The sequence below is a fragment of the Jaculus jaculus genome, chromosome 8 (assembly GCF_020740685.1).
Source record: "Jaculus jaculus isolate mJacJac1 chromosome 8, mJacJac1.mat.Y.cur, whole genome shotgun sequence".
NCBI classification, from domain to species: domain Eukaryota; kingdom Metazoa; phylum Chordata; class Mammalia; order Rodentia; family Dipodidae; genus Jaculus; species Jaculus jaculus.
The window spans coordinates 55769372-55791537 of NC_059109.1; the positions used below are offsets into that span (position 1 = coordinate 55769372).

The window sequence follows — 22166 nt, forward strand, 5'->3', positions numbered from 1 at the left end:
TCAAAATATTTTATTTATTTTGGCTGTTGTGAGTGGAATTGTTTCCTTGATTTCTTTCTCAGTATGTTTGTCCCAGATGTAAAGAAAGGCTAGTGATTTTTGTAAATTTAATTTTTATCCTGCCACTTTGCTGAAAGTATTTATCAGCTCTAGGAGTTTTTTAGTGGAATCTTTAGCACTTCTTATTTTTAACATATTAGTTTATTTATTTGAGAAAGAAAGGCAGAGGGAGATAGAGAGGGAGAGAATGGGTGTGCCTGGGCCTCCAGCCAATGCAAATAAGCTCCAGATGCATGTGCCACCTTGTGCACCTGGTTTACATGGGTACTGGGGAATTGAACCTGGGTCCTTTGGCTTTGCAGGCAAATGCCTTAACTGCTATGCCATCTCTCCAGCCCCTTTAGTACTTCTTATGTATAGAAGTGTATCTTCTACAAAAGAGGATATTATGATTTCTTCCTTTAATATTCATATCCCTCCTATTTCCTTGTCTTAATTCTCTAGCTACAACTGCAAGCACTATGTTGGAGTGGAGATAGTGGATGGACACACTTGTCTTATTCCTTGATTTAGTTGGAATCTTTTGATTTTTTTTGTCTTTGTTTAGCATGATGTTTACTATAATTTTGTTATATATAGCCTTTATTATGCTGAGATAGCTTCCTTCCATCCCTAGTCTCTCCATTGCTTTTTTCCCTCAATTTTTATTAGCATTTTCCATGATTATAAAAAATATCCCATGGTAATACCCTTCCTTTCCCCCACTTTCCCCTTTGAAATTCCATTCTCCATCATATCCCCTCCTCATCTCAATCAGTCTCTCTTTTATTTTGATGTCATAATCTTTTCCTCCTCTTATGATGGTCTTGTGTAGGTAGTGTCAGGCACTGTGAGGTCATGGATATCCAGGCCATTTTATGTCTGGAGGGAGCACATTGTAAGGAGTCTTACCCTTCCTTTTGCTCTTACATTCTTTCTGCCACCTCTTCCGCATTAGACCCTGAGCCTTGGAAGGTGTGATCGAGATGTTACTCAGTACTCCAGTCCCTTTTTTTTTTTTTGTTTCTAGATTTTTTAAATTTTTAAAATTTTTATTAACATTTTCCATGATTTCCAGTCACTTCTTTCCAGCACTATGATGCCTTCTGAGTCGTCCCAAGGTCACTGCCATCTGAAAAGAGAAGATTCTCTATCCAAACTGAGAATAGTGTTAATATAAGGGTATGAATATTAAGAGAAGTGCTTACTGGGCAGTTTGATAAGCATAGTATATACATTTAGCCAGACAGCAGCAGATGTTACACCCCTAGGGCTCATGACTAACCCTGTTTTAAGTTTTCAGTAGCAGGGATGTATTCCCTCCCATGCAGCAGGCCTCCAGTCCAATTGGAAGGCAGTTGGTTTCTACCATGACAGATGTGCCACTATTCCACCTGGTGGCTCATTTGGGCTGGCTGGTCAGTTATAAGGCTTGCAGTGTCCACTGTTGAGTATCTTCACTGTTGGTATCTCTTTTTCCTATTGGACTACATGTAGAATGGCTTGTTGCAGCTTTCTGTCAGCTGGTCTACATGGAGGAGGTTATCAGCTCAGTTCCAGCAGGATTTCTCAGTGGCCTTGCAGCCCAAGTATGTGGAGTCTTCAGCAATAGGGTCTTACTATCTATTCCTGGTGGGAAACCAAGGGTCTTGGCATCCATTGCTTTTTTTTTAATTTAATTTTTTGTTGTTGTTGTTGACAATTTCCATAGTTGAAAATATCACATGGTAATTCCCTCCCTTTCCCCACTTTTCCCTTTGAAACTCATTCTACATCATATCCCCTCCCCCTCTCAGTCAGTCTCTCTTTTATTTTGATGTCATGATCTTTTTCTCCTATTATGACGGTCTTGTGTAGGTAGTATCAGGCAAATGTTACATTCTTAGGGCTCATAACTATCCCTGTTGTAGGTTTTCAGTATCAGGGGTATATTCCCTCTCATGGAGCAGGCCTCTAGTCAAGTTAGAGGGTGGTTGGTTTTTCTACATTGCTTTTATCATGAGATGATGCTGGATTTTTGTCAAAGGCCTTTTCTGCATCTATGGATTGTGCAGTTTCTGTCCTTGAGTCCATTTATGTGATATATTATATTTATTAGTTTATCTATGTTTAACTATCCCTGCATCTCTGGGATGGAGCCCACTTGATCATGGTGAGTAATCTTGATGTATTTTGAATTCAGTTTGCAAGTATTTTATTGTGAATCTTTGCATGTATGTTTATCAGGGGAATTGGTCTATAACTTTCTGTTTTTCTTTTTTGTGGACGGGGCAGTTTCGAGGTAGGTTCTTTCTTTAGCACAGGCTGACCTGGAACTCACTCTGTACTCACAGGCTGGCTTCAAGCTCACATTGATTCTCCTACCCAAGTGCTGGGATTAAAGGCGTGCACCACCATGTTGGGCTAATTTTCTGTTTTTGTTGTCTTCATCTGAGTTTGGGATCATGGTAATATAGTGGCTTTGTAAAGCGTTTGGAAGTGACCTTCCCCTTTCTACTATATGGAATAGTTTGAGAAACATTGCTGTCAGTTCCTCTTTATATTTGGTAGAATTCTTCAGTAAATCCATCCGGACCTTGTATTTTTTTCAGGTGGTAGATTTTTTACATTACTGCTTCAGCCTCAGGGTTACAGTTCTGTTTATTTACCTGCTCTTGGTTTAACTTTGGTAGGTCATATGTTAACTGGAAATTAATCCATTTCTTTTTGCTCTTCCATTTAAGTGGGATATAGGTTTGTAAGTTATTTCCTTATGATCTTCTGAATTTCATTAACATCTGTTATAAGGTCTCCCTTTTCATCTTTAATTTTAATAAGTTGGTTAATTTGGGTATGGCTTTCTCAGTCTTATCTTTTTGAAGGACCAACTCCTTTTTTTCAAGGTAGGGTCTTGCTGTAGCCCAGGCTGACCTGGAATTCACTATGTAGTTTCAGGGTGGCCTTGAACTCTTGGCGATCCTCTTACCTCTACCTCCTGAATGCTGGGATTAAAGACATGCTCCCCTACACCTGGCCCATTGAAGAGCCAACTCTTAATTGGATTCTTTTCATTTTTTGATTATATATACATACATACATATATACATACACAGACACACACACACACATATATGCTTTTTATCTTTATCCTATTTTATTTTTAAAATAATTTTATTGGGGGGGGGCTGAAGAGATGGCTTAGTAGTTGAGGCATTTGCATATGAAGCCAAAGGATCCAGGTTCGATTCCCCAGTGCCCAAGTAAGCCAGATGCACAAGGTAGTACATGCGTCTGGAGTTTGTTTTCAGCTGCTAGAGGCTGTGGCGTGCTCATTCTCTTTCTGTTTCTTTCTTACTCTTTCAAATAATAATACATAAAGTATTTAAAAATAAATAAAATAATTTTATTGGGAACTTCAATATGTGAACATATTACAAATTGATTGTATTTGCATTGACTTCTTTTGTTCCCTCTCCCTGGATCAATTTTTTGTTTTCGAGGTATAATCTCACTCTAGCTCAGGCAGACCTGGAATTTACTATGTAGTCTCAGGGTGGCCTTGAACTCAATGATGACCTGGATCAATTTTTTTATTATGATTTTATTTGATGTAGGGTTTTACTCTAGTTAGGGCTGGCCGGGATCTCACTGTAGCCACAGGCTAGCATTGAACTCATGGAGCTCTTTCTGCTTCAGCCTGCTGAGTGCTGGGATTGAAGATATGTATCACAGTGCTCAGTTTGGGATCATAGTTTTAAAAATTCATTTTTGTGTTTGTCTGTCTGCCAAGTCCCTTGCTGCTGCAAATAAACTCCAGGTTGTAAACAAACACCAGACACATGTCGCTTTTTGTGTCTGGCTTTACATGGGTACTGGGGAATTGAACCAGGCCAGTAGACTTTGTCAGCAAGCCTTTAGCTACTGAGCTGTCTCTCCATCTTTTATTTTTATTTCACTCATTTTTTGCTCTTTATTTTTAAAAAATTTATGTATTGACAAGTTTTATACATGTATTTTGATAATTAATTTGATATTACCACGTATATTATTTTTCCCTTCTTCCTACTCCTGAATCTCTTTTTTAAATTTTTTTAAAAAACTTTATTTATTTGAGAGAGAAAGAGACAGAGAGAGGGAGAGAGAATGGGTGTGCCAGGGCCTCCAGCCACTGCAAACGAACTTCAGACGCATGTGCCCCCTTGTGCATCAGGCTTACATGGATCCTGGGGAATCGAACCAAGGTCCTTTGGCTTTGCAGGCAAATTCCTTAATCGCTAAGCCATCTCTCCTGCCCCTTCAGAGATCTCTTTTTTTATATTTTATTTTTATTTATTTATTTGAGAGAAAGAGGCAGAGAGAGAGAATGGGCATGCCAGGGCCTCTAGCCACTGCATACCAACTCCAGATGAATGTGCCACCTTGTGCATCTGATTTACCTGGGTACTGGGGAATTGAACCTGGGTCCTTAAGCTTCACATACAAGTGCCTTAACTTCTACACCACCTCTCCTGTCCCCCTTGAATCTCCTTTACTTTTTATATTTTTAAATACCACGTTTTATTCAGATTTTCCAAAGGAGTAGGGAAAGGGGAAGGCTGGGAGGTTAGGGGAGATGAAAAAGCCCATGTGGGCCATGTGTAGCTCAGGAGTCCATGTGACCAGATATGGATCTGGGGAAAAAAGCATGGAAAGAAAAGAGGAAAGAAAGTTCAAGGAGCTCCTGCCATGTGCGTAGCTGGAGGGGATAAACAACCCATATGGAGAGTCAGGGCTAGGGTACCCTCTCGGCTGGGCCTGGGCTAGGGCCTAGGCTGTGCCCCTCCTGGCTGGGCCTGGGCCAAGGCAGCCCAGGCCTGGCTGAGAGAAAAAACTCACCCACTCCTAGAAGTTCCCAAGTGAATAGAGAGACAGACAGACTGTCCTCCACTTGCAAAGGTATTTATAACCTTAGGGTGGTAGGCTGTCTTTTGGTCCAGGTGAACCAGAGGGCCAGCTGGTTGGTTAGGGCTAGGGGCTGTCTCAGAAAGAGGTTAGCTCTGGCACCGAGTTCCAGGAGGCAGACTTGGCCAACAACAATGTTTAAATCTTATGAAACACCTCCCTCTCAGGAGGGGTCCTGACTGTGGACAAATAGTCTATGGAAGTAGGCAAGAAAGATAAGAAATCAGATCATCTTTGATTTCTAACAAGTGTAACCTTTTCTGTCCTCTTTACCTTTAGGAGTTCAGTCACCCTAACTCCCCCCTCATTTCTGCCTGTCATGAGAAGACACTAACTGCTGTTAAAGGACAAGAGGCGATCATGTTGTATTGTTAACTATTTCCTGCTGAATGGGGCACAAAGTTGTGGCAGTTAGAGTGTCTCTCCCAGAGAGGGGAACTAGTCTAAAGAACCCCAGAAGTGTATTGATGGAGTGCAGGAAGATAGTCCTGGATGAGAATGTTGCAGAGAAAGAATAAAAGTAACGGGTTCATGAGGAGTAAGCATACATCAAACTGGTTGCCTTCAGGGTTGTCCTTTTTCTGGACCTGTAGGGCTTGGGGAGCATTCGCAGGAACCCAGGTAGACGGAGTTCAATTGTCTCAGGATCATCTGAGCATGAAGTGGCTGAGATTTTCTTCAAGAATGGCATAGTAGTGTCTGACATGGTCTAAATTTGTTTCTGTGTGGCTTGTAATACAGATGAGGTAATAGCAGAGTTATCAAGAACATAACTTTGAAAAAAAAAAAAGAACATAACTTTGATACCATGTTTTGTATAATAGTCTTCCTGAGTGTACCTTTTAAAATTTGTCCTGGGGGAAGCCAGGGCCAAAGGTTGATACCATAGAGCCATTCGGTGCCATTGAAGGCTGTACAAATATATTTTTGGTCTCAGGACTTACTTAAGGATGTCCTGGTACAAGGTAGAAGAGATTTACCATTTATTTTGAATTAAGCCACCTTTGGTCAGATGTGTGTGTGTGTGTGTGTGTGTGTGTGTAGGTATGTATGTATTCCAGATTTGAAAATAATTCTGCAAACGTACTCCAGATATGTGTGCCCCCTTGTGCATCTGGCTAATGTAGGTCCTGGGGAATCAAACTTGGGTCCTTTGGCTTTTCAGGCAAATGCCTTAACCCCTAAGCCCTCCCTCTAGCCCTCCTTTTATCTTTGGTTATACATTTCTCTTAAGTGTTTAAACAAGACCAAGCAGATAGCCAAAAGTTAATTAAGGATTAAGTTTGGAGGTCACTAATGGCTCTCCAAAGGAGATTTTAGGGACCCAGGAGTAGCCTATAGCTTACTGATGTTTTCTGTCTGTTAGGATGAGTCAGGGTCATGCTGGCCAAGTAGTTTTCCTTGCTTTGGGAAGCCAGGAGGAGTGATTGCTCCTGAATTATGACTCTACTGTTTCATACTGTACACCGATGTTTTTGTTTGGGTCTCTGTGTACTCCCTGATCAGGAGGGCAGGTGACTTACCAGGGGGCCAGTGTAGCAGGGTCCCATCATCTCCGGTGGCCTCATGACCTGGGAGCACAGGCCAAATTATTGGTGCCTTTTTAGCTCCAATGATTCCAGTTGGCTTTGTCTTCTACATAGGGGATTAATACACTTAGAAAGGAAGTTACACCAACCTGGTTGTATGTACATATCAAGGACAATGATTACTGAAATTGATGTAGTTAAAGAATGGCGCAAGAGCTTAAAGTCATTCTGTCCAACCGTTTATAATTTTGTTGTCTTGTGGCAGCATAGGCCATATCTGAGACATGCAAAGTGGACATATCTTACCCTTTAAATATTATAAATACAGGCAGAACCTGTTATCAGTCTTGAAAATAATGCAAATCTAAACCAATTAATTTAACCAAGAAATTATCAGAAAAGTACAAGTATGACAGTATAAAGTCTTAGCACCTGTGTTTGAAAACATCTTTGATCAGTCCAGATATGTGTACCAATTAATTACCCAGGGAATGTTAGAACCACAGAGCTTGAAATGATTTCTCTCAGATGAGGACCATTGTTTGAGCATGAGGCTATACCCTAAAGTAGGGAATATGTCTTAAGAGTTAATTTTGTTATAAGCACTGAACTGAGATGCCAGAAATGAAAGTTACTTTACATAATAGAGCAGAATCTGGTCATTGTTGAGCCAAAACAGCTAAGCTCTAATATAGCCCTTGACAAATCTGTTTTGAAAGAGAAAACAGCGTTTGACAACCAATGTCTTTAGCTTAATCTTAATAGCAATTTATCTTATGTACCATAGAAAATTTTACTAACATAAAATAATTTATGTCTTACCCAGATTTAAAATTGATAAAGCTTAGACTAGCCATTCCAATATATTTTACCTAACAGGAGCATAAAGGTTATAGTGAAATTAAATCACTTAAACCTAAGTTATTAAACCTTGTGATGACCACTCAGTAGAATTAGCATAAATAAAACAGAAGCTACCTTTAAAGTCACAATGCCTTTAGGTATGAGTACCTCATCTTTGGGAATTAAACACTTATATGTGAACCTTTATCTTAAGACTCAGTTTCTTTGGTAGTTAAATCCTTGATGAATAGAAGAACCTAATTTACTTTTTCTGAGAGTCTTAAAGACAGTTTTTATAACCCTTAAACCATAACAAATTAGCATCAATGAGCTATAAATGAGTGAGGCCTTAACCATAAGACTCAGTTTCTCTACTGGTTAAAACCTTGGCATCAGGTAAACATTATATTTTATCCAATTAAATGTCCTTCCATGAGCAACTTTCATTAACGTTATGATGTACTCGTGGATATGTCTATTCTTTTTTCTTCCTCCTCCCCACCCCCAAGGTAGGGTCTAGCTGTGGCCCAGGCTGACCTGGAGTTCACTACATGGTTTAGGCTGGCCTTGAACTCATGACAATCCTCCTGTGTCTGCTGCCCAAGTGCTGAGATTAAAGGCGTGCACCACCATGCCTGGCACTTGATGCCTTTTTATCATATCTGGTTATACCCTGAGATACATTTTAGGTAAGTCTGATGTTTGCCTTATCCTTTTCACTTCCTGATTTATAATAAGCAGAAGTTGCCACTAGGAGAAGCTGTTTTAAGTTCTTACCTGGTTCAGCTGCCAAGCTTTGTAAATCTCTGGGAAAAGAAATGAGCAATTCCTGTTCTCTCTGTATTATCTAAATGAGCCCAGTTTCTCAGGAGACAGGCTAGCAGAGACTTTTGGGCTGTCCTGGAAGCCAACGGTCCCATCTGAAAGGAGGAAAGTGAAAAGAGGAGTCTAGAGTCAGGTTACGCCCAAGGATGGCTCACATCTTCTTGAAGAAGGAGGACATCCCTCCGGACCAGATTTAGAAGAATTTAGGGCTTTATCTCCTTCCTACGGGGGTCCTCACTCAAATTTCCCTGTTTTCTCCTCTCAGCCTTGCACGTGTCTTACATCATAGCATGTAAGCAGTGCTATTGGCAAGATAGGCCCAAGTGTGAAGACTTATGCATCTATTCCTGTCTTGACAGTTTACATGCCCTTCTGGAGGAGGGGTTTCCTGGGACTACTTTCCCACCTCCACACTGGGAGTCTGGGATATAGGTTGTTACCCCCTCCCCCATTTGCGAATGTTTCAGAATGGTCTAGGAACTAAAGGGTATTATTTTAAAGGTAATCTTTGGTTTTATTATCTTGGATATAGGGATCCTACCCTTTGTTGATATTGGAGAGAGAGACAGATGAGAGAGTGAGTGCCAGGGTTTCTAGCCACTGCAAACAAACTCCAGACACATGTGCCACCTTGTGCATCTGGCTTACATGGGTGCTGGGAAATCTAACTTGGATCTTTAGGCTTCCTAGGCAAGCACCTTAAACCGCTAAGCCATCATTTACTTAATGCCTTTAAAAATTTATAAATATAACATATATATTTATATATATATTTATATGTGTGTATGCATACCTATATATTTATTATTGAGGGAAGTACAGAGCCACCCAAAGGGAATGACACCCACAAGGCCAGAGATTCCATGTGGAGGGCCTGGAAAAACTGCAGAAAAAAGAGAGAAAAGAAAGTTTAAGGAGCTCTTGCCATGTGGGGAGTTAGAGGTGCTAAAGAATTTATAAGGAGAGTAAGGGCTAGGGGATCCTCCCAGCTGGGCCTGGGCCAAGCTAGCCGACTAGGCCCAGCTCAGGGAAAAATTCACTTTCAGCTGGAAGTTCCCAAGTGGTCAGAGCTGAATCCAGAATTTTTTTTTTTTGTTCATTTTTATTTATTTATTTGAGAGTGACAGGGAGAGAGAGAGAGAGAATGGGTGCACCAGGGCCTCCAGCCACTGCAAACGAACAACATGTGCGCCCCCTTGTACATCTGGCTAATGTGGGTCCTGGAGAAACAAGTCTTGAACCGGGATCCTTAGGCTTCACAGGCAAACACTTAACTGCTAAGCATCTCTCCAGCCCCAGAAATTTTTTTATGTCTCTCTCCCTCTCTCTCTAATGAGAGAAAGAGAGAGGAAGAATTGGTGCACTAGTACCTCTAGCCACTGTAATTGAACTCCCTGTTTCTAGTTCAGGCTGACCTGGAATTCACTGTGTAGTCTCAGGGTGACCTCAAATTCATGGTGATCCTCCTACCTCTGCCTCCCAAGTACTGGGATGAAAAGCATGTGCCACCATGCCCGCTTTCCCCAATTTTTTAATAAAGGTACTCAAAGCTGTAAGTTACATTTTAGGCCTGCCTTCTTTTTGTATCCCATAGGTTTTGATATTGTATTTTCATTTAGTTCTAGCAATTTTTAAATTTCCTTTTTTTTTTTTTTTTATTTTGAGATAGGATCTCATTCTAGCCCAGGCTGGCCTGGAACTCACTATGTAGTATGTAGTCTCAGGTTGGCCTTGAACTCATGGTGATCCTCCTACCTCTGCCTCCTGAGTGCTGGGATTAAAGGTGTGTGCTATCATGCCTGGCTAAATTTCCTTCTTGATTTCTTCAATGATGCATTTAGCAATCATGTGTTTTTATTTTTATGTTTTTGGTTTTTCATGGTATGGTCTCACTCTAGCACAGGCTGTCTTGGAATTAACTATGTAGTCTTAGGGTGTCTTTGAATTCACGGTAATCCTCCTCTGCCTCCCAAGTGCTGTCGTGTGTCAACACGCCTGGCTTCTCTTGCAGTTCTTAATACACTTTCTTTTCTTCCCTGTATTTAGTGTTGTTACTATAATGATGTAAGGAATTTCTGTTTCCGAGTGTTTGGTGTTCTGTATGCCTCTTCTACCTGGATGAGAATCTCTTTCCCCACATTTGGATAATTATCTGCTGTAAGTGTATTGAAAACATTTTTAAAAGTGTTTTCTTAATATTTATTTATTTATTTGCAAGCAGAGACATAGAGGAAGAGATAAAATGGGTGCACCAGGGCATCTTGCCACTACAAACATACTCCACATGCATGTGCCACTTGGTGCATCTGGCTCTATATATATGTATATGTATATGGCTACTAGGGACTCAAACTTTGGTCATTAGGCTTTGCAGACAAATGTCTTAACTGCTGAGCCATCTCTCCAGCCCGGATTTCTTCTTTGAAAATTGTTCAACGCATTAGTGAAGCAGCCATCTTGACTTTTGGCTTACCACTGTAGATTTGGACCCTCTTAGCCTTGTTAATTTCTTTTTTTATTTTCTTCTTATTATTTTTTAAAATATATTTTATTTATTTATTTGAGAGATAGAAAGAGAGAGAGAATAGGTGTGCCAGGGCCTCCAGCCACTGTGAAGGAACTCCAGATGCATGCGCCTCCTTGTGCATCTGGTTTATGTGGGTCCTGAAGAGTTGAACCGGGATCCTTTGGCTTTGCAGGCAAACACCTTAACCGCCACGCCATCTCTCTAGCCCTGAAAACATTTTGTAGGCTTTTGACATTAAGTTCTTCTGTGTCTATGGTTCATAGATTTGGTCTTTTGTTATTATCCTAAAGATCTTGCATATTCTGTAAGGTTTTAAAAAAATTAAGTAATTTATTTGCTAGCAGAGAGGGTGAGGAGAGATACATGTGTCAGGGCTTGTAGGCAGTGCAAATGAACTCCAGATGCATGTGCCTATTTGTGCATCTGGCTTTATGTGGGTACTGGGGAATGAAACTCAGGTCCATAGGATTTATAGGCAAGTGCCTTTACCACCAAACCATCTCTCCAGCACTGTTTGTATATTTTAAAAGATTTATCATTATGTTTAGGGCTGTGGAGGTGGCTTAGTGGTTAAGGGCACTTGCTTTGCAAAGTCTCCATCTCCGGGTTCAACTCCCAAGTACCCATGTAATGCCATATACACAAAGTGATGCAAGCATCTGAAGTTTGCAGCAGTAAAAGGCACTGATGTATTCATAGTCTCCTCTTCTCTCTTTGTCTCTGCTTGCAATTAACTAAAAATATATTTTAAAAATCCAAAAATAGCTGGTTGTGGTGGCACATGCCTTTAATTCCAGCACTTGGGAGGCAGAGGTAGAAGGATCTCTGTGAGTTCCAGGCCACCCTAAGACTACATAGTGAATTCCAGGTCAGCCTGAGATAGAGTGAAATCCTACCTTGAAAAACAAACAAACAAACAAACAAAAAATCAAAAAATAAAGATTTATCATTATCTTTGACTGAATGTACCAATTTCTCTACCTTGTTTTCAAGTCTTGATAGTCTTTCCTTGCCAGGATCCATTCTACTTGTAAGGCTTTCCAGGGAACTTACTATTTTATTCACCAAATTTTTCATTTTCTGCATCATTTCAGTTTAATTTTGCTTTGGTATTTCTATATCTTTATTGAATTCGCGTTTATTTATTTATTTTCCTCAATTTTTATTAACATTTTCCATGATTATAAAAAGTATCCCATGGTAATACCCTCCCTCCCCCCACTTTCCCCTTTGAAATTCCATTCTCCATCATATCCCCTCCCCATCTCAATCAGTCTCTCTTTTATTTTGATATCATGGTCTTTTCCTCCTCTTATGATGGTCTTGTGTAGGTAGTGTCAGGCACTATGAGGTCATGGATATCCAAGCCATTTTATGTCTTGAGGGAGCATGTTGTAAGGAGTCCTACCCTTCCTTTTGCTCTTACATTCTTTCTGCCACCTCTTCCACATTAGACCCTGAGCCTTGAAGGTGTGATCGAGATGTTACTCAGTACTCCAGTCACTTCTTTCCAGCACTATGATACCTTCTAGGTCATTGAATTCAATTTTTATGTCTCATTGACTTTCTTATTTCATTCAGCTGTTTGTCATGTTCTTCAGGATTTCATTTATGTCTTCTTTCATCTCCTTTTTAAAAAAATAGGACTGGAGGGGGGAAGAGAGGGAATTACCATGGGTTATTGTTTACAATTATGGAAGTTGTCACTAAAAAAAATAGGGCTGGGGCTGGAGAGATGGCTTAGCAGTTAAGCGCTTGCCTGTGAAGCCTAAGGAACCCGGTTCGAGGCTCGGTTCCCCAGGTCCCACGTTAGCCAGATGCACAAAGGGGTGCATGCGTCTGGAGTTCGTTTGCAGAGGCTGGAAGCCCTGACGCGCCCTTTCTCTCTCTCCCATAGATCTATCTGTCTTTCTCTCTGTGTCTGTCACTATCAAATAAATAAATAAATAAAAATAGGGCTGGCTGGAGAGGTGGCTTAGCGGTTAAGTGCTTGCCTGTGAAACCTAAGGACCCCAGTTCGAGGCTCGATTCCCCAGGGCCCACGTTAGCCAGGTGCACAAGGGGGCACATGCGTCTGGAGTTCGTCTGCAGTGGCTGGAGGCCCTGGCGTGCCCATTCTCTCTCTCTCTCTGTCACTCTCAAATAAATAAATAAATAAATAAAATGAACAAAAAATTTTTAAAAAATAGGGCTGAGAGATGGTTTAGCAGTTAAGGCATTTGCCTGCAAAGCCTAAGGAGGCATTTGCCTGCAAAGCCTAAGGACCTATGTTTGACTCTCCAGGTCCCTCGTAAGCCAGACACACAACAGGTGATGCAAGTGCACAGGTTTGCACATGCTCAGTAGGTGGTGCATGTGTCTGGAGTTGATTACAGTGGCTGAGGCCCTGGTGCACCAATTTTATCTCTCTCACTTTGTCTTGCTTTAACTCTCTCGCATAAAAAAGAGGCCAGTCTACTGGGCTTGCCTCAAAAAAAAAAAAAAAAAAAAAATATATATATATATATATTTATTTGAGAGAGAGAAAAAGGCAGTTAGAGAGAATGGGTGCGCCATAGCCTCTAGCCACTGCAAATAAAGTTCAGATGCAGGCACCACCTTGAGCATCTGGCTTACATGGGTATTGGAGAATCAACCCTGGGTCCTTAGGTGTCACAAGCAAATGCCTTAACCACTAAGCCATCTCTCCAGCCTTCTTCCATTTTTTTATTCTTTGGGATTTTTTGCAATTTTGTTGTAGGTCTTTCATTAGGGGCCATTACTCTGGGATTGATATATTTTGGAAGAGACATGTTGTCATCTTCATTTATTACAGGGCGGGGGGGGGGAAGGAGAGGGAGGAGAGAGAGATAAAATGGGCACACCAGGAGGGCCTGTTGCCACTGCAAATGAATTCCACATGCATGTGCCACTTTGTGCATCTGACTTTGAGTATTGCGGAATCAAACCCAGGTTTTTTAGGCTTTGCATGCAAGTAACTGCTGAGCCATGTAGCTGTAATCTTTTCAAAGGATTTATTTACAAGAGAGAAATTTTGTCATTTTTCATGTTATTTGTGTACATTGGGAGTTAAAATGTTGGTTGAATTTATTTTAGTGGGTTGTCTTTCTTCTTTCAGTGGTAGTGTTTGCATTGTTCAGGAGGGACTGTGTTTTAGTCCAGCTGAGGTTTTTTACTTTTTTGGTTTGACTGGCGTTTAGGGTACCAGGTTTATTTATTTATTTATTTCCTTTTCAAGATACGGTCTCATGGTAGCTCCGGCTGACCTGGAATTCACAATGTAGTCTCAAGAGGGTACCAGGTTTTTTCCCCAGTCGTCCCTGGTCTGACCGTTTGTTGGCTCTTGTTTGGGTTTACTTGTGTTCCTTCCCTGGCTCCTGGACTGTGCTGTCTACTCTGCTGGGATTTATCCTGGGATCACATGGTTCCATTTTCCCTTATAAGTTTTCCTTTGTGTTATCTGATTGCTGCTGTCCAGGTCTGTGGGCGGTGCTTCAGAAACAGTTTCAGATTTGGCCAGTTCCCCTGTGAATTCCTTCAGGGCTCTTGTTGGGAGTGCTGGCCCTGCCCGTGCAGCTCTTGCCAGTGTCCTGCATTCTATTTGGAGTCTTTGTGAAAGCTCCCATGTATATACTCCAGTTCTCACTTGGTTTTTCAGCTTGCTGAATGCTGTGCAGATCAGATTCAAAGTTTCTTTCCCTTAGTCTTGCTGTGTTCTCTTCATTGGGTATCAGCATGTAACCCATGCATTTGGTGTGAGTTCTCCTGAACCTGCTATTCAGAGCGCCTCAGGCTGCTAAGTTGTTGCTTCCACAAAAGTCTTTGAAATGTCTCCTGATGTTTGCTCTGTCGATTGTTTTCAGGTTCTCTGCTGCTGCTGCTGTCCTCAATATGGTCTTCTTCTGAGCTGTGTGTTCATTGCTTTTTTTTTTTTTTTTTTTTTGTTTTTCAAGGTAGGGTCTTGCTGCAGTCCAGGCTGACCAGGAATTCACTATGTGGTCTCAGGATGGCCTTGAACTCTTGGTGATCCTCCTACCTCTTGCCTCCCAAGTGCTGAGATTAAAGGCATGCGCTACCACGCCCAGCTCTCTTCATTGCTTTTTTGAAAGACATTTTTCTGTTTTCAGATTATTCCCCGAGACACTGGCTAACTGTGCCTGTGTGTTGTCACCATTTTGGAAGCTCCTTTAGGACAATTTTGTGTGACAGGACTTCGATGTGAAACACTTAACATGACCCTCTTTAGGGGATAGCAGTTTGCATATTGACAATGTTATGGGATAATAACTAATTTTTTTGGAATTTTCTTCCTAGATTCTGCCTCATCACAGTTGGGCTTTGGGGTTCTTGAACTGTCCCAGAGCCAGGATGTTGAAGCACATACTGTGCCATATGAAGGCGACAAAGGGCATCTCCAGTCAGTGACCACCAACTCTGGTTGTATCAGGCTATCTGACACGGATGCAAATACTGGTATGAAACACGGTTTCTCATGTTTGGTGCATTTATCAGTTTTCCTTCTTTCCTGATAGAACTAGTTATCTCTTTTCCATTTGTAAGGTTCCCCCCTCCCCGCCCCCGCCCCCGCCCCCGCCCCACCAAGGTATGGTCTGGCTTTAGCCAGGCTGACCTGGAATAGTCTCATGGTGGCCTCAAACTCAAGGTGATCCTCCTACCTCTGTCTTCCATGTGCTGGGATTAATGTGTGCCACCAGGCCTGCCTTATAAGTTTTTTTTTTTAATCTATTCAGATTAATATAATCTGTAGTAACTTTACATAATTGGCTGGTAAATACTTGCAGGTTGAGATTTTCTGTATTGACTAGCCAACTCTGGTTACTTGTTATAATGATAACTATATTCTTTTTTGTTTGTTTGGTTTTGTTTTTGGTTTTTTGAAGTAGGGTTTCACTCTAGCCCAGGCTGACCTAGAAGTCACTTAAAGCGCCTTAATGGCTGAACAATCTCTCTAGCCCCTCCCCCCATTTTTTCTTGTTTTTTGTTTTTTTGAAGTAGGGTCTCGCTATAGTCCAGGGTGACCTGGAATTCACTATGTAGTCTCAGGGTGGCCTTGAACTCACAGTGTTCCTCTTACCTCTGCCTCCCAAGTGCTGGGATTAAAGGTGTGTGCCACCACAGCCGTCTACTATATACTTTGAAATGGATTCATTTCTATTAAAATTCTTTTTTAAGAACCATTTAAGAGTGTTTGTATTTGGAAAAGTAAAATATCTCCTTTGTATCATTTTTTTTCTTTCAAAACTTAAAGCAATTAAGCATGAAGAAAAGTCCAGTGAAGATATCCCCATGACAGAACAGTCCAACAGAGACATCTCTTTTACAGAACTGCCCAATAAAGATGTCCATGTGGTAGAAGAGCAAAGTCCACTGACAAGGTAAACCAAGTTCTTTCTAAGTAGTGTCTGTGATTTTTGCTGTGGGGTTATACTAATTGTTTTTAAATTTAAACATTTTTTAAAATTTATTTGAGAGTGAGTGACAGATAATGGGCATGCCAGGACCTCTAGCCACTGCAAATGAACTTCAGATGCATGTTACTACCTTGTGCATCTGGCTTATGTGGGTACTGGGGAATCAAACCTGGGTCCTTAGGTTTTGCAGGCAAGTGCTTTAACTGCCAAGCTTTCTCTTCAATCTGGGTTATACTAATTTTATTTTGGCTTACAAAGATATTTTTTAAATTTCCAAATTTTCTTCGTGTATTTGGGAATTTTTTCTTTTCGTCATTTGTGGTTGTGTTTTGTGTGTTTGCTTTCTCAAGGTAGGGTCTCACTCTAGTCCAGGCTGACCTGGAATTCACTATGTAGTGTCAGGGTAGCTTCAAACTCATGGTGATCCTCTTACCTCTGCCTCTAACCCTGGCATTAAAGGCATGTGCCACCATACCCAACTTATTTATATATATATATATATATATATATATATATATATATATGTATATGTATATGTATATGTATATGTATATGTATATGTATATGTATATATATATATATAAAAAATGAGAAAGAGAAAAGCGAGCATGTGTGCAGTAAAGAGAGAGAGAGAGAGAGAGAGAGAGAGAGAGAGAGAGAGAGAATTGGCACGCCAGGGCCTCCAGCCACTGCAGCTGAACTCCAGATGCATGCACCATCTTGTGTGTATGTGTGACCTTGCACGCTTGTATCACCTTTGTGCATCTGGCTATGTGGGAGACCTGGAGAGTAGAACATGGGTTCTTAGGCTTTATAGGCAAATGCCTTAACTGCTAAGTCCAGCCCACTTCTTTTTTGGTTTTTCGAGGTCTCACTGTAGCCCAGGCTGACCTAGAATTCACTATGGAGTCTCAGGGTGGCCTCGAACTCATGGCACTCCTCTACCTTTGCCTCCTGAGTGCTGGGATTAAAGGCGTGTGCCACCACACCCAGCTCCCCCCCCCCTTTTTTTTAAGTATGTGCTTAGTATGGACACATCATGTGTTTGTACCATCATTTCCCTCACTCCTGCCCCTAATCTGCTGAGAACGCACCTCAGTGGGGTTGCTGGTATTCCCTATGGGGTTGTGGGTTATGCATTATGAGAGCAGGAGTCATTCACTGGGCGGGTGGTTGCCATTTTGTTTAATGTAATATAAACACTGACTACTTACGTAGTCTCATTGTCATCTTATTTTAAGATTAAGATTATACAGCTGATTTCCTTCTGTAATGAATCTGATTGCTACTCCTCCTGGTTAATCTTTGCTTTCTGAGGAGGTCGTCTTCTCTAGTGGTAATGAAAAGTCATAGGAGTATTGTATTTGAAGATTTGGTTATGTACTTAAACCCTCAGATTGCTTTGCATCCTCAAGTTTCAGGCCTCTGCTAATTTATGGTGTAGATAGATGGAGGGATTTTCTCCAGTATTTTAGATGTAGGCTTGGTAGGAAAAAAGTTTTTCTGTCTGTGGTGATCCTTGTATCCAAGACGATATTACCTCCACTTAACAACTGATGTTTGCAGAGGAAAACAGTAATACTCCCAGTTTGAGAAAGATAAACATTTTTCTCAAGATAAACATCGTACATCTTTTTCTTTTTCCTTTGATAGAAACTTATTAGTGGGATTCTGAACAAAGGTGATTCTCTCATAAGAAGTTATTCTTTATATTGTAAAATACTGTGCTTAGTAATGTCTCTTGAGGCTTTCTTTCTTTTTTCAAAGTAGGGTCTCACCAGCCCAGGTTGACCTGGAATTCACTATGTAGTCTCAGAGTGCCCTCGAACTCAAGGTGATCCTCCTACCTCTGCCTCTATAGTGCTGTAAAGGTGTGCATCACCATGCCCAGCTTTTTAATTTAATTCAATTTTATTTTATTTGAGAGAGAGAGGGATGAAGGGAGGGATGGAAAGAGGCAGATAGAGGGAAAGAGAGAATGAACATGACAGGGCCTCTACCACTGAAAATGAACTCCAGACACATGTGCCTCCTTGTGCATCTGGTGTATGTGGGTCCTGGGGAATCAAACTGGGGTCATTAGGCTTCGCAGGCAAACACCTTAACTGCTAAGCCATTTCCCCAGCCCCCCCATTTTTTTCAAGGTAGGGTCTCACTCTAGCCCATGTTGACCTGGGATTCACTTTCTATTCTCAGGGTGGCCTCAAACTCACGGGGATCCTCCTACCTCTGTCTCCTTATTAAAGGCATGTGCCACCACGCCCGGCTGGTTTTTTTTTTTTTTTTTTTTTTTTTACAATTGAGATAGTCTTGCTGTGTAACTCTGATTGGCCTTGAACTTGTAGCAGTCCTCCTGCCTTGGTCTGCTAGGATTACAGGTGTGTCCACTGCCCTGCCACCCCTGGGTTTCTCTGTAGGAAGTTTTTGTTTCTTTTTTTTTTTCTTAATGTGGTTTTTTTTTTTTGTTTGTTTGTTTGTTTTTGTTTTTTTTGGTTTTTCGAGGTAGGGTCTCACTCTGGCCCAGGCTGACCTGGAATTAACTATGTAGTCTCAGGGTGGCCTTGAACTCATGGCGATCCTCCTACCTCTGCCTCCCCAAGTGCTGGGATTAAAGGCGTGCGCCATCACGCCAGCGTGTTTTAGTTCTTTAATGTATTCAGAGACATTATGGTCTAGGTTGGCTTTAAATTTAGTATGTAACATAGGCAGGTCTCTTACTCACAATTGTGCATTAGCCTTCCAAGCCCTGGCAGTGCTGGTGGGAGCTACAACGTTGGTTTTCAAGTTAGTTTCTCTATCCTGTTTTCCCCGGGAATAGAGTGGATAAAAGTCTCTGGGAACGGACTAAAAATGAGGGAGTATTTTACTCAGCAGGAAATAGTTTGTGTCACATTAGTGCAAAAGATAAGTCACATCAAGTCTAATAGTTTATGTATCAAGTATAATAGTTCATGTATCAAAATCTCTAAATCATTACAACATAACTGAGGATTGAAGAGAATGGTATAATTTTATGAGAAACTTAGGCTTTAAAATGTACTAAGGACTTTATAGGAAAATTTATTTCATTTTTAGTAGTTTATTATTTAGATTAGTGCTATTAAAAAATTTAAGTTGTCAAAGAAAAGCATGCAAAATAGGAAAAGAGGGGTGTGGTGGTGCATGTCCTTAATCTCACTCAGGAGGCAGAGGTAGGAGGATCACAGTGAGTGTGAGGCCACCTGAGACTACATAGTAAATTCCAAGTCATCCTGGGTTAGAGTGAGACTGTACCTTGAAAAATAACAAAATAAAAAAAGGAAAAAATTATTTTGTTTCATCAGAGGAATGCATTTGAATTTAATAACCTTTCATCCTTGGTGATATAAATTTCCTAGGTCAGAAGACATGTCTTCTAGTCCCAAAGTTTCTCCTTCTTTTGTGGAATCAAAAGAACAAACATCTGCTCAAGAACTTCTGGAAGGTGGACTGCAGATTTCAAAGTCATCAGAGCCTGAGGTTTTGTCAAGTCAGGAAGACTTGTTTGACCAGAGCAGTAAAACAGGTAGAAAAACTCATTGGCTGTTACAGCTCTTTTTTTCCTTATCATTTTATTTATTTATTTATTTATTAGATACAGAGGGACAGAGGGAAAGAGAGAGGATGGGCGTGCCAGGGCCTCTAGCCACTGCAAATGAACTCCAGATGCATGTGCCATGATGTGCATCTGGCTAACGTGGGACATGGAGAATTGAACCTAGATCCTTGGGCTTCGCAGGCAAGTGCCTTAACCACTAAGCCATCTCTCCAGCCCCTAGCTTTTTTTTTCCCCTAAAATTCTAAATGTTAGTTTTAATCCTGAGGGCACTATTTAAACTGGAAAGTACTTTGTAGATGTGCAGTCTTGTTTGTGATATGGACAAAAAACATGTTTTTAGCTAATCAGTGAAATAAGCTTTTGAGGAATGATGACTAACTTTTTAATGTAAATTTCACTCTTTTGGAAATGGAGGTATTAAAAATAGCTAATATAGTAAATTTGGTATTCTGGACAGAGTAGTCATTTCTTCTGTTACATGTTTACTGTGATAATTTTTTTCTTTATTCACCTGGGCAAGGGTCTACTTGTTCATCTATTTATTAATTTATCTACCACAAAAAAGAATTGAAAGTCTAACAGAACCAGACTTAGAAGAGTCAAGTGGAATTTGCTTCATACTTTACCCTCATTGCACAACCTCAGAGAGCAGGAAATCTTTGGTAGAAACCACTTTAAAAAGAAAAGTATACACATACACATTCGTGTATGTGTGTGTGTGTGTGTGTTTGTGTGTGTGTATCTCATACTGATTGTAAAAAGGTATGGAAGAAGGCCTCTAATATTCTGTAAAGCACTTGTCTGTATAAAACATTCAGAAGGGAGCTAGAGAGATGGCTTAGTCGTTAAGCGCTTGCCTGTGAAGCCTAAGGACCCCAGTTCAAGGCTCAGTTCCCCAGGACTCACGTTAGCCAGATGCACAAGGGGGTGCACGCATCTGGAGTTTGTCTGCAGTGGCTGGAGGCCCTGGTGCGCCCATTCTCTCTCTCTTTCTGCCTCTTTTTCTCTGTCATTCTCAAATACATAAATATATAAATAAACAAAAAAAATTAAAAAAAAAAACATTCAGAAGGCACCAATGAGCCTTTTTTGTCTCTTCATTATCAGGTTGTACTTAAATATTTTATTTGCTTATTTGCAAGAGAGATGGGAGGACAGAGACAGAAAGGCAGAGAGGTGGGGGAGGGAGGGAGGGAGGGAGGAAGATGGGGAGGGAGGGATGGAATGTGGGCACATCAGGGGCTCCTGCCATTGCAGACATACTCCAGATGCATGTGCCACTTTGTGCATCTGGCTTTGTGTTGGTACTAGGGAATTGAACCTAGGCCATGAGGCTTTGCTAGCAAGTGCCTTTAATCACTAAGCTACCTCTCTAGCCCTCAGGTTGTAGTTTTAAATTTTCTTTTTTTTTTTTTTTTTATTTGAGAGAGGTAAAGAGGTAGACAGAGAGAGAGAGAGAGAGGGAGAGAGAGAGAGAGAGAGAGAGAGAGAGATCGCCCCCACCCACTGCAAATGAACTCCAGATGCATGCCTCATCTTGTGTATGTGGCTTACATGGATCCTGGGGAATCAAACCAAGGTTCTTTGGCTTTGCAAGCAAACACTTTTTAACTGCTAAGTCTGTCCGTCTGTCCGTCTGTCTGTCCGTCCGTCCGTCCGTCCGTCCGTCCTTCCTTCCTTCCTTCCTTCCTTCCTTCCTTCCTTCCTTCCTTCTTTCTTTTTTTCTCCCCCTGAGGTAGAGTCTCGCTCTAGCTCAGGGTAACCTGGAATCTGCTCTGTAGTCTCAGGGTGGTACTCACTGTGATCCTCCTATCTCTACCTCCTGAGTGCTGGGATTAAAGGCATGTGCCACCATGCCCTGCTACACTTGCAGTCTTATTGTAGAAGCATCCCAGGCTGGAGGGATGGCTTAGCAGTTAAGGCATTTGCCTGCAAAGCCAAAGGACCCAGGTTTGATTCCCCAGGACCCATGTTAGCCAGATGCACAAGGAGGCACACACGTCTGGAGTTTGTTTTCAGTGGCTGGTGGCCCCGGCGTGCCCCTTCTTTCTCTCTCTCTCTGTCCCTCTTTCTCTGTCAAATAAATAAATAAAAATAAAATATTAAAAAAAAAGAAGCATCCCAAGAAAGAAGAGCAGCCAAGCACAGGTATAAGGATTCTTACTTTTACTCTCTATATTAGTTACTTTTCTCAGTGCTGGAACAAAATACCTGACACAAGCAAGTTGGCTCACAATTTGAGGGTATAGAAATCATGGCTACAAGAGCATGGGGCAGATGGTCATATTGCATCTGTAGTTAGGAAGCAGAGAGAGGAATACTAGTGCTCAGCTCACTTTTTCCTCTTATTTTTTCTTTATTTGACCAGGAGAGAAATAGGCAGATAGAAAGAGAGAGAGAGAGAATGGGCATGCCAGGGCCGTTGGCTGTTGCAAACAAACTCCAAATGCATGTACCCCCCTCCCCGTGCATCT

At 41.2% G+C, this 22166-nt stretch overlaps 1 protein-coding gene across 7 annotated transcripts in view; it reads left to right on the forward strand.

Moving 5' to 3' along the window:
- Window positions 1-22166, forward strand: part of Tp53bp1 (tumor protein p53 binding protein 1) — a 121158-nt gene that overhangs the window by 23640 nt on the left and 75352 nt on the right. For all 7 annotated transcript variants that reach the window (XM_045155910.1, XM_045155915.1, XM_045155916.1 and 4 more), the window contains exons 6-8: window positions 14998-15156; window positions 15953-16079; window positions 19493-19659. In XM_045155910.1, coding sequence (XP_045011845.1) covers window positions 14998-15156; window positions 15953-16079; window positions 19493-19659 — 453 coding nt within the window. The remainder of the gene's footprint in view (window positions 1-14997; window positions 15157-15952; window positions 16080-19492; window positions 19660-22166) is intronic.